The sequence below is a fragment of the Mucor mucedo genome (assembly GCF_025094135.1).
Source record: "Mucor mucedo strain NRRL 3635 chromosome Unknown EV154scaffold_30, whole genome shotgun sequence".
Taxonomy (NCBI): domain Eukaryota; kingdom Fungi; phylum Mucoromycota; class Mucoromycetes; order Mucorales; family Mucoraceae; genus Mucor; species Mucor mucedo.
In genome coordinates, this window is record NW_026252314.1 from 310,640 (window position 1) to 322,796 (window position 12,157).

The following is a 12,157-nucleotide window of genomic DNA, read 5'->3' on the forward strand; positions in this document are numbered from 1 at the left end:
ATACTTGCATTTTTTTTTTCCATTTTACCAAGCATAATAAGCAGATTTTTGCTCTGGGGACATAAGCTATTGTTGACACATATAAAGTTGTTTCTGTACAACTAAGGATTTGGCAGACCTTTTTGATTTGAATTAGCTCACGTTTGAACAATGACACGTTTAATCCCTCTTTTAAAAAAAGAATCGCATCCAGGTTGCGTCATAAAGTTATCAATGAAATTGTACTAAAGCAAATATAGGTACTTATAAAAAAAAGGGGGGGGGGAGGGAAGGTCATCCCTTTTGAATCGTCTATAAAGTTTGTGGTGTGACGGTGGTGATCCTTTTTTAATTTTTTTGGCGCGTAAAAATTTGAACGATTGCTAAATTACATACAGTAAAATTGTTACTGCCATTCGTGCGTAGTTATCTTTACCCCAAACGCCTTTTTTTTTTTTTGGTTCAAGTTTTTATTTTTTATTTTTTTTGCCGCTCCATTGAACAAATGTAAAAAGGGGAGTTGTTGTTGTTGTTACTGATGAAAAAAGAGAGAAAGACTGCAATTTCGTGCCGGAGAAAGCTCACTATGGAGAAACAACTCTGCTTTACCTCTTGCAATTACAGAATGAGTGTCATGATTTAGGAGAAGAACCCCCTTAATGGATGCATGCATGCAAACGTCACTTGACGTGATAGAACACAGGATATGCTATTAAATTAAATGAATTTGTATAAAGATGACATAATTTATACTGTCAAATGAACGTCATCATGATTTTCTTTACTAATAATATACAAGTGAGATGAATTTGAAATTTTTTATTAAGTATTTATATAATTCTATTTTTAAGCAATCCTAATATATAAAAGAGAGAAGCGTATATATATATATATGTGTGTGTGTGTGTGTACGAAAAAAAAAACTTTAAAGTCTTTGCTCCTAAAAGAAAAAACAAATCTATTGGTGATAATAAAAGGGAGATAGAATGGTGGGAGGAGGAGTGTCATTATAAGTAGTATGAGTTAAAGGGTTGAAAGCTTGTCTACGGACATCGTTTGTACTTTTTGTTTCTGGTGTATAATAGTCATTATTTGGGGGAGCTGAAACCGATGTATGATTAGGATTGGCATAGGATGGTGGAAAGGAAGATTCGTAAGGATAGGCTAACGAATGTCTATTCGATGAGCCATAATAATGATGCGGGGGATAAAGTTGAGCATAATTAAGGTGACTGGGATCTTCGTAATAACCTGAAACAGTGTATGGACTGGAAGGAGAAGGTGACACAGATTGAGAAGAAACGGGATGAAAGCTTTCAGGGTGTGCCTGTTTAGAAGTAGTAGTAGTAGAAAAGCAAGTGGAGGAAGGAACAGCGGAGGAATAACAAGTGGCGCAACAAATATCTTCTTTGGTTTCAACCGTTGTTGCATTTTCGATAATCGTTGGCATGTATTCCAATGTTGGGTTAGGTGGTGTAATAGACTTCATACCTTTATGGTATAATACTGCTATTTTTTGTTGTTGAGCAAATTCCTGTGCAGTAAATACTTCCTCCGTACGTTTCTTGTAGGCTCTTGTTTTAGTCGTCTTTTTCTTTGGGTTAAATTTATAATTGGGGTACCTAAATAAGGATGAGTATATAATAAGATGGATGGCGTGCTTTAGTCGCTTACATTTTTTCGTGGTCAAACTTGGCTTTAAAAGCCTTAAGACGATAAGGTTCCTTTTCTGCAACTGACATTTCTTTCCACCATTTCGCCGTAATTTTGGAGATATCACGGTGGTTTGTACCGGGACATTGTAACAATATTTCTCGTTGCTTTTCTAATCGATAGGTCATGAAACAGTTCAAAGGACGGGGAACTTTCTTTGTGCTTTTGGAGTCGGTAACGATTGATGCAATATCCATATGAATTCGTAAAAAGAAGAGATGATGAAGAATAAGAAAATAGTAATAAAAAAAAAAAATTCATATTTTATATTTATACGCTGAGAACCTCTTTTTTTTTTTTCTTGGTGTGTTGAAAAAGTTATATATTCTTTGTGCTCTGGGATGCATACGTCCGATTACAGAAAGTTAATAAACTTTGATTATTTATCTGTTTATGCTTGATATGGTATTGACTTGTTTACTGCTAACACATTTAGTTAAAATCAAGCTTCACTTCATTCATTATGCCATGCATGATGTTTTGACAAAACGGTAGATTATTCATAATAAAAGACATTAATATCTTTTATAAACAAAACAAACTTTTTGATAGTCACTCTATTTGTTATCAAAAAAAGAAACCATTTTGTTGTTGTTGCAATCAATGGCATATAAAAATCACTCACATAGTCACCCAAGTGATTATCATGCAATGGTAAAAAAAAAAAAAAAAAAAAAAAATTCATATGATTCCAACATGAGACATATGGCTTTCTTTTTTCTCCTTGGTTCAAAAAAAGGGCCCTGAACAAAAATCACAGTTTTGTATTCTTTGTTCATTTTTTTTTTTAATATTAGATCGGAAGATATTAAATGATGCATTCAAACAACCGAATATCAAACAAACAAACTTCCCGTGTTCATGTATTACCTAAACCTCGTGCTTAAAACGCTAATAGTGTAAAACGAAATCCGGAAAACCCGAAATCACTCACATTTATGTGCGCCCCTCTCTTGCAGAAGAACCTCATATCGGGTGTGTCATAAGAGCTTTCTTCACGTTTAACTATACCACTCGGTCGTAAGTTGGGAATGTCACCCAATTAAAGTAACTTTTATTGTTACTTACATTTGTATTAAGTAATCATGACTCTTAATAAAAAATGAGCCACATGAAGTTTATGATGTATTTTAACTGTAAATACTGAAAGGGTCTTTATACTTTGTTCGCTCATCTTTAATTTCAACTAATACTACTACTCATCTGGATATACAAACCTTTACAAACTTCTTCAAATCTTCCTAACTCTATAAACATTATCAAATCCTCCCAAAACTCTGCAACTCTTATCACCTTCGTCAAGGCGTGTAACTCTTGTCAAGTCTCTCTAAATGTTACCCAAAGTCTCTGAAACTCTATAACCATCGTCAAATATTCTCATCCTGTGTCAAGCCATACCCCCTCCAGGACTCTGCAAATCTCTCAAACTTGTGTCAAAGCTATGCCATCTTAACTCCGTCTAAAGTGCCAAGGCTTTGAGGCATCTGTTCTACTTCTGTTCTTCTTCAGGTCTTCTTTTATTCACGGTATAGTATTAGCTAGTAATCTAGCGTGACTAGGCCCGGTAAGAGCGTGTAGATGTAGTCACGATAGATATGTGTTTCTAGACTTGGGAAGCCAACAATCCGTTAGTGTAGGCAAAGATCCTCTAATGGTAGTCTCCACATAGCTACGATCATAATATTCTCTGCGAATAGGGAATACTCAGCAAACTGGGGGTTAAGTTTTATGATAATTTATAGAACAGCTTATCTTTTTTTCTCCTCTGGTCCTTTACAATTCTCTGGTGGTCTCTTTACTTCACCCTAATCCATACATCTTTTTGTTTTTTACACATTAATCGCAATGAATATTACCTATATAAACTTTATCTTATCTTTATTATTTTATTTTGCTTCCAAAGACATGAGCAAAGCAAAAGGCCCTAAAAATTATAGATATAAACTATATGGAAGCAACAAAAGTAACAACTTTTTATATGCTCACCATTTCAAGAGTTTGAACAAGTATTTGCCCAAAGGATGGGATAAACGATCCTATTAAAGTTATAATAAACTGACTGTACCCTTAATATTTACTGGACTTTTTTTTTTTTTTGGTAATAATGTGTATAAAAAAGAGCAATCATAGCCACCAAGAGAGATGTAATATTACGGGAGCTCAATAACGCAAATGCTTGTATTAAAAGTTTAACTGTTGAGTTGTTCAAGGTCTTCAATATGATCTTTTTTTTTCAAGCGGACATTTATTTACGGTTTAAGGCCGAACCTTTACAAGCCTGACTGTAGCGGCACTTTTCTTTTTCTAACAAAAGAGTATCCAAGATGGAACAACCTACAACCAGAGACTTTCTTATACATCTTGAACAAGGAAACTACCAGGCAGCACTTGACTTGGCAAACGAGCTAAAATTGGACAAAGATCTTGTTTACAAAGCACAATGGAATAAAATAAAAAAGAACGCGGACCACAACTACAAACTAAAGATGTCGAACTTTTAAAACTTGTTGAAGACGATGCGTGGGTAGTCAATACTTGTCTTGATACGTGTGTGGATGAGTGGGAGCTTCAGAAAGAGATATTCTCTATTGGTCTGAAACGCATTACAACTCTGACAGAACCCATTGTGAAAGACCTTACCCCACAAAGCGCATTAACAAACAGAGAGAAAACTTTATTAAGAAGTCGACTTTATCTTCTTCAGTATTCCGACCGTTTAGAGACATTTCATAAAATCTGGCCCAGTCTTACTTCAGAAAATGAAGACACTTCATTTGCAACAGGTTTCGCCGAATTCCGCGACGTCAATTTAACTGCTCAAGCTTTAGAATTTGCTCGTTCTGAAAACCATGTTGCTCTCGATGCCATATTTATGCATCATGGCCGTCATGTATTACCCCAGAGGCTGTTTATTTTGTCTCAAATTCCAGAAACAGCGGATCCAAGTAGCTTTGATTTACCACACGTCACGCATGATCATGAAGATATTTGGCTTGAAGAACCATGGCGTAAAGAACAGGATATTGTGGAAGAGGATTGGGTGCAAGAGATGATCCGCCTACAAGTGGCGGAAGAGATAGATTATCTAAATCGTTTAGAGGCCAGTATCCAAACTACCGAGTACCCAACCTCTGCAAAAGTGATTGCGGATTGGTATATAGATCGGGCCCGTGCAGCAGATAAGATTGGTTTGAGTAGCACTGCTTTGGAGATCATTCGATATGCACAAGTCATGGGTGTGACAGGAATAGAAAACCAAATATCCGAGTATGAATGGCTATGTAAATACGTGTATTCTTCAGAAACATCCTTTACCGAAAATACCTTTGTTGATTTGGAAAAATTCCAGCAAATGTCAAGCTATGAAGTTTTGAAAGGATTGTTAAGTAATACAGATAGTGCTTCTATTGTTGACGATATGTTGAGATTAGCATTGCCTTGGATTGAAGTATCCAAAAAGAGAAAAGGAACAACGGACAAGACTGATTTATTACTTTATCGTTGGCTACTGGAGACAGCTGTAGGAGATCATCATTTGGACTGGTGTTGTTCTGTTATTGAAAAATCCAAGCCATCCATTCCAGTAGAAGATCGTATCATCAAAGACGATTTGGATTTGTCCAGACTTGTATTGGCTATTGTTTACTCCAGTGATGGAACAATGGAGTATCTAGTACGTCTTTTTGAATGTCTACCCATTTTCTCCGACATTGTGGAGAACGACAATGAGCCTATTGATATGGCTGATATGATCGCATTGGCAAGCACACCCTTGGGTTTATTTTTAGAACTTCAAAATGTCGGTGCATTTGGATTGACCCAAATGATGGATACCCTTCAAAACCATTTGGGATCAGCCGAAGTTCTGGCTAGATATCATGCCAGTGTACCTTTGCGTTGGTACTTGCAAGATCAAACTATAGAAGCTCAACGTCAATTATGCATTCGTATGTCCTCTCAGGCAGCTGGCGGAGTAGAATCTGGTGGAGCTCAATTCGATCGTGATGATGATTGGCGCGAATTACTAGACGATATGCTTCGTTTGCGTGATGAAGGTGAAGGTATTTTTGGAAAGTTGGATTCAGCAGAGATTTTGGAGATCTTTTTTAGCTCCTTGTTAAGATGTGGACGTAAAGTATACACCTGAAAAAAAAATTCAAATGGATTTCAGGCACCTACTAAATATCCTCTTTTTATTTTATGAACTAGGTTTTAAACTTGCTCAAGATTTGATTTTAGGATCCCAAAAGATCATGGATATTACAAAGGCCGAAAAATTAGTGATAGATGCTGAACGTGAATTTTTTGATAATGCTACTTCAGGCAATATGAACGCGGGTAGTATGAAGCAAGCTTGGGATTGCCTCAAGATCTTACCACCCACGACAGAAATTAAAAAGGAAATGGATTTGATTGAGGCGACCCATAGCTTGATTTATGAGTACAAGGTGCAAGATCGACCGGGAATGACCATCATGCCAATTCAAATCAGGCAATCCAAAAACCGACTTGAGCTGATATCTAAACTAATTTTCGCTAAAAGAGACATGTACCGTCGACACGAACAAGTGTTGGCGTTGGTTCGCAAGCTAGGTTACGGCGATGATGTGTTGGCCAAAGTGAAAGCGCTTGCGATGTTGGCGAATGCAGCACTTGTGGAGGAAGATTATATCGAATCCTATCACTTGTGCCAAATTACAGTAGATGCTGCACAAAACCAAAAGACTGCTGGCAAGTCAAAAAGTTATAACAACGAAATCGATGAAGCCGCATGGCATAGTTGTCTTAATCTTGGAAAGGTGGAAGCCTTTGAAGATATCAATCGACGCTTAGATGTACTCTCCATGGCAATGACACTGAGTCCCGCAGAAAACATTCGAGATGTTTTGATTGTGTGGCGAAAATTGGATCAAACTAAACCCAACCAGTTGGCTTTTGCTCAGTTGGGTAGCCATGGCTTTGATAAGGATCATCATGAGAACAAGGGCTGGCAAGGATTACTTCAAAACGCAACAAAACAGTGGAGTTTGGGCGATCTTTTAACAGGTGGTGAACAAGCTGACCGTAGAGGCATGGATGGTTCTAAAAGGAAGAGGGATATTGTTCGTGATGTAGTGGGTGGCTGGCTCTTCTAAAAATACCCCCTCTCATTGTTTTTCGGTAATTTCTTTGTCCCAGCAGACCATAACAATAATAAAAACTATCTAAAAAAAGAAAAAAATGGGGAAAATGATTGTCATTTAATGCTATGTGTGCCTTATCAAATAAACAACTGCAGTGTTTGAAACAAAACAATGAAGATCGATTCATTTGATCTGTAATTACTGCGATGCGTTTTATTTTCTATATAAAATAGGATTACGCGGGCGTTCTGCATCGTTCAGCAAGGTAAAAAGATTAAATTCTAGTTTCTACAGTCATAAATTTATGTAAAACTGTTTTTATTGAACAAGCATGTGTGAGAAAATGATTTAATTTTCATGGTAATGATAGTGTTTTCGATTGATTGTTTCAAATGTTTTAATTTTTTGATCGATGCAATCTAAAAGTCAAAATAGAGATGTTTCATTTTAGTAAGCAACAACTGTTATAACCGCATGGCAACACTACATCTTATAGTGCTATTTAACAAGGCATGTATAAGCAACCACGACCAATGAAAAAATCATAATCTTAATATATCAAAAACCAAGTCTCACATGCTTAGGATGTTCGGTACAGCAGCAATATAAAGTGAAATTAGACAATGAAGCTGTGTAGTGGTCACTGTTTCAAATAAAGCGAGGCAATCACAAGGCTCCCACATGTTTCATAAATTGACATTATTGCCAAATTTGTATTTAGATCTTTAAAATTTCTTGTATCAGACTATTTGCCTTGAAACCTCAATGTTATAAAAATTAGGAAACTATTGCCTACTTCTTCGGCGCTTCTAAAGGCCTGAATTAAAAATGAAAAGATCGTGTCGTATTATTAGTATTGCTGTTAAACTTTTTTTTTTAAAAAAAAAAAGGTATTTACACGCAAATACAATATAACCTATTTGGCTAATTCAAATATCTAGTGAATAGATTTTTTTTTTATATCTTATAAAACAAGCCATACACTTCTTACATGTAAGAGTCGTTTTTAATATGTAGGAGAAAGAATTACAAAACAATTTTTGAGGGTGAAAGAGAATAAGTATGTCAAGTATGATAATAATATTAGAGCAAATGCATAATAGAGTATGTGAATGAATGAAGGGATACGTAAGGGGTATTAATAACCTCCAAGATGTTTGACGGTTTGCGATAGGGCTGGAATAGAGGCAACAATAACACCTATGGTACCAAACAATGCAAAGGCAATTGATGCCAAGCCGCTTGCTTTAGGATTTTTGCTAATGAGGTATGCCGTACCTACCCCGTGGGAGTTACTGCCCATAGTAATACCAATGGTCATGAAATCATCTGAAAATAGAGAAATGATTAGCGAACAAGATAAACTTTTTTTTTAAGTGAATTTAACAATACATTACCATCTTTAACACGAGCAAGCTTTAGAAGCGTAGGGCCAACAAGAGGTCCCATAATACCAGTGAAAACAATGATGCATGTAACTACACTTTGGTTGGCGCCAAGAATGTTACCGATGACCATACCAATGGCAGTTGTAACAGATCTGGAGCTCCAAACAATGCTATCTGCAGGAGTACATCCAATACCATGAGCAAACAATGGCGTAACAAACATAACCAGAAATGCCATTGGGGCGACAGAAAAACACACTATCATCCACTACAGCATGCCATATGTTAGATTTGTTTTTTTTTTACTCTTACTTAACCGAGAAATTCTCTCTTACCTCACGGAATGAATCGGGTCTACATTTGTATACATTGAAAGCCATAGAGATAATCGAAACATCCATTGTTGCCGAAAGTATATCACCAGCACCTGGCCAAGCGACATTGGTTTTTTCTACAAGCGATACAAATGTAACACCGTTTTTATAAAGATTGGCACCTTGATGAATATTTGATCCCTTGACCTGTTCGAAATAAGCAATACCAGCCATGACACAAGCAGCTGTCAAAATGATCGGATGCACGACAAGTCTAACTTTAGCAGGAAGTCTACATGACGCAGAATATAACAATAAGGTCATGGTAAGGTATAGGAACAGTCTAAAAAAGGGCAGCGCTGGACTATCTGCAGGTAGTGGCAAGAAAACAAATGCACAGATACAAAATATGATGAACATTGTGAGATCATCAAACGTAGATTGGTCCATACACCAAAGAGCAAAGACATGTAACGGACCGTGCTTCTGTCTTGGTTTATAACGTTCATACACAACACGATTGTTGTCTGTGTTATGGTCAGGCTCTTCATGTTCAGGAGCGGAAGCGATGGAACCCCCTGGTAATGTACTGGCACAAGAAATTGCACCGTTGGATACTTGATGAACTACTCCTGGTGCACTGACGGTAGAATTAAATTTTCTTAAATCAGTAGGACCCGGGGGAATTGCTATATGGACCTCTTCTTCTTCTAAAGTTTTATTTTTGTGCATCTTAACCTTTTCACTCGTCGGCAGATGAGGTGCCTGCTTGTGTCGGTTACAGGTACCGTATAGCACCATTTTCCAGAATCGCACTATAAGAGTGCATATTGTAAACCCCACGAAATATCCCACAACTGCGTGAAAGACGTATAAAAGGAAATTATTAGATGCTATTTTTTTTTGTCTTTTATATATTCTGGCTTTTTTTTTTTACGTACGGAAAACACAAATCATTCTACCGACTTCTGGTCCTGCAGTTGGTGGATTGTTGACAATCAGTACAACAGGAGGTACAAACATAACATTCATGCTCCTCAATGCAAATGACGAATAGGGATCAATAAACTTCACCAGATTGTCTGTTTGTTTTGGTAAAACGGTACGAGCACACATCAACAAAAAATACAGAACGATCATTCCAGCCACGTTAGCGGGGAATTGCTCCATGTTTGGCATTCGTCTCAAGACTGCACTTACAGCCCAGTAGTACATCAATCCAGCACCGAAATATAATATATTAGCCGCCCATCTTATGGAATCCTTTTTTATGCTGGGTAAAGTCTTGATATAGTCCGGTACTTGTTGACCGAAAAATTTGTTTGTTGCATCGGATATGTGATCTGCACGTCTATTAAATTCACCAAGGTTTTTTTTTAGCATAATTGGCTAGGTATATAATTTTTTTAGTAGATAAATGGGTAAAAAAGGTGCAAAAAGTAAAATTCTTTCTTTCACTTGGTTGAAATATTCATATCGGGCTTTCTAAAAAAAAAAAAAAAAAAAAAAAATATATATATTAAGTCAGCCAAGATGATATCGGTTGATAGCTTCAATGATTTTCCCCGTTAGTTTTATTTTTAGTGTTCAAAAATTATACGGTATTTTAGTAATACATAAGATGGACTGATAAGCTTCTTGATTGTATTTATATTGCTCGTGATTTTCCTTGTTTATCAACAAAGCGTTATAGTTTTGACAGGTCCAACTGAGATGGGAAATGACTCACCCGTCACAGTGAAATTTCTGCAACCAATTGAAACCCCCCCTTTTTAAAGTCGTAAAAGGTCAAATAATTTGTATATCACTTGTATCACAATCAAGTTTTTTTCATGCAAAGCTTGCAATGTTTGATTTGGGTTTCTTAAAATAAATGACCCCGTTTTTTTTTTTATTTATTTTTTCTTTCTTCCCTTAAATTCGGGTTTAGCTATTGATCATGTCTAGGATGTTGTCATACTAATTACAAAAAAATGACGCGTTATGTATCATCTTATTCCATGACATCCAAAAGGCAATAATAATTACTCAACCATTTAACCACTAATATGGTGGCGTTTCGTGAATCTTGTACACACCGAAACCCACTTGTGACCAAACACAACGAGTCATTTGCTTGACTCGATACAACCTTACACAGGATTGAACACAAAATGAGCACAAATCGAATTGAACTCATGAGCGATTTCAACATAAAAACCGGGTTTACGCGTAAACGATTAGCTTCACAATGGAGAAAAAGTTACTTTTGCCAAATTTAAAGTTTAGTTTGTAAGCAGAATTACATTGTCGCGTTTTATTGTACAAGTATACATCGTGGGTAATTATAGAATTATCGGTAATGAAGTATTATAATATCACACCCATTCTCAATTTTTTTTAAAAAAAAAAAGAATACAAAATTTTCGTCAGATTACTACTCTTGAATACTATAATTTATATTAGTAGTACTACGGATCCTTCCTGTCAAGTGGTTCATATCTAAACAAACAATAGAAAATCAAGCAGACCATGTATGTAAATGGTCATTGTTGCAGTTGTACAAATCGATTTTGGAGAAACGTCCTTGAATTAAACTTCTGTCCGACTTGATTTGTCGACGTGGATTAAATTTTTTTTTTAGTATAGCTGTTGATTTGGTGATCATGACAATTAAATATCTAAAACTATTAGTTAAGTAGCATTGTAAATTACAAACAATTTGTTTTTATTATTGATTAAGCCAGTATAGTTCTCTAACTGAATAAAAAAAAGTATGTTATACATGGCTATGTGTAAGATATATACATATTATGGTAAATGCAATTGTTGATGCGTTGTCCTTTTCAAGGATCCTTTTACTTGCGACATACAATACACACTTAGGAACATTGTAATTGATAGCCATAGCATTGGTAACCGCATAGGAAATTTGACCGTCATGTTTTCACTCCAACCCATCACTGCCACAAAAAATACACCTCCAATATTTCCAACCGTAAACAAATAACCTGTGGGTATAATCTCACTAACTGGATAAAATAATTCACTCGCGAATTGAAAAAATGCAGGCGCAATGGCTGTGATTGCTATTAGTTTTTTTTTTTTTTTTTTTTTTAAATTTCCTTTACCATATGACGATAATCCAAAACAAACACTATAAAACAAGAGAGATATTAGATTATGTAACTTTTTGTTTTAAAAATAATAGCAGAAGACTTTACCATGATATAACAACACCTTGTAGGAATCCTGCTTCTGTTGACAAGTACAAACCTAACACACTAAGCGCTGTCAGGACTGATAAAATGAGACACACTTTCCGATAGTGCAAAGTCCGATCTAGGTAAAAACCAACTGATATACTAGCCGGGAATCCTACAAATAACATAATCGCTCCTAATAGCCCAACATGCTTCTCGTCAATCAAGTTTTTGAAAGGGGGTATGAGAATTTGTGCCAACAAGGTAATAATCGCACATTGTGCACCCATGATAATCGTATAAGCGCCCAGCATATAAATAAACCGCTTTTGCTTCCATAATTGTGATGATTGGTCAGCGGAATTTACTTCATTGATCATGCTATAACTATTGAATCAATAAAATATGGTAATAAAAATAAGGTGTGACAAAATCTGATTACCTTCGCCAATAAGGTG

General features: G+C 36.0%; 4 protein-coding genes across 4 annotated transcripts; 1 reads left to right on the top strand and 3 right to left on the bottom strand.

Annotated features, from left to right (window-relative positions):
- Window positions 1–937: 937 nt before the first annotated feature.
- EV154DRAFT_585402 (uncharacterized protein) lies at window positions 938–1,889 on the bottom strand (the record flags this gene model as incomplete). Its single annotated transcript, XM_051606756.1, has 2 exons — window positions 938–1,601; window positions 1,654–1,889. 2 exons carry the CDS (start codon window positions 1,887–1,889, stop codon window positions 938–940), a joined length of 900 nt encoding a protein of 299 aa, XP_051459283.1.
- Window positions 1,890–2,343: 454 nt separating this feature from the next.
- Window positions 2,344–6,827, top strand: EV154DRAFT_479958 (secretory pathway protein Sec39-domain-containing protein; the record flags this gene model as incomplete). The annotated part of the gene is made up of 5 exons (XM_051598301.1): window positions 2,344–2,346; window positions 2,591–2,712; window positions 3,812–3,870; window positions 4,179–5,822; window positions 5,902–6,827. The coding sequence occupies 5 exons, from the start codon at window positions 2,344–2,346 to the stop codon at window positions 6,825–6,827; spliced, it is 2,754 nt and encodes a 917-aa protein (XP_051459284.1).
- A 987-nt stretch (window positions 6,828–7,814) lies between these two features.
- EV154DRAFT_503820 (LrgB-like family-domain-containing protein) lies at window positions 7,815–9,993 on the bottom strand. The gene is made up of 4 exons (XM_051600959.1): window positions 9,459–9,993; window positions 8,539–9,374; window positions 8,213–8,471; window positions 7,815–8,144 (listed from the first exon to the last, which is right to left on the bottom strand). The coding sequence occupies exons 1-4, from the start codon at window positions 9,898–9,900 to the stop codon at window positions 7,954–7,956; spliced, it is 1,728 nt and encodes a 575-aa protein (XP_051459285.1). The 5' UTR covers window positions 9,901–9,993; the 3' UTR covers window positions 7,815–7,953.
- A 1,201-nt stretch (window positions 9,994–11,194) lies between these two features.
- EV154DRAFT_180457 (major facilitator superfamily domain-containing protein) lies at window positions 11,195–12,157 on the bottom strand. Its single transcript, XM_051594238.1, has 4 exons — window positions 12,142–12,157; window positions 11,721–12,080; window positions 11,628–11,653; window positions 11,195–11,576 (listed from the first exon to the last, which is right to left on the bottom strand). Exons 2-4 carry the CDS (start codon window positions 12,077–12,079, stop codon window positions 11,308–11,310), a joined length of 654 nt encoding a protein of 217 aa, XP_051459286.1. The 5' UTR covers window position 12,080; window positions 12,142–12,157; the 3' UTR covers window positions 11,195–11,307.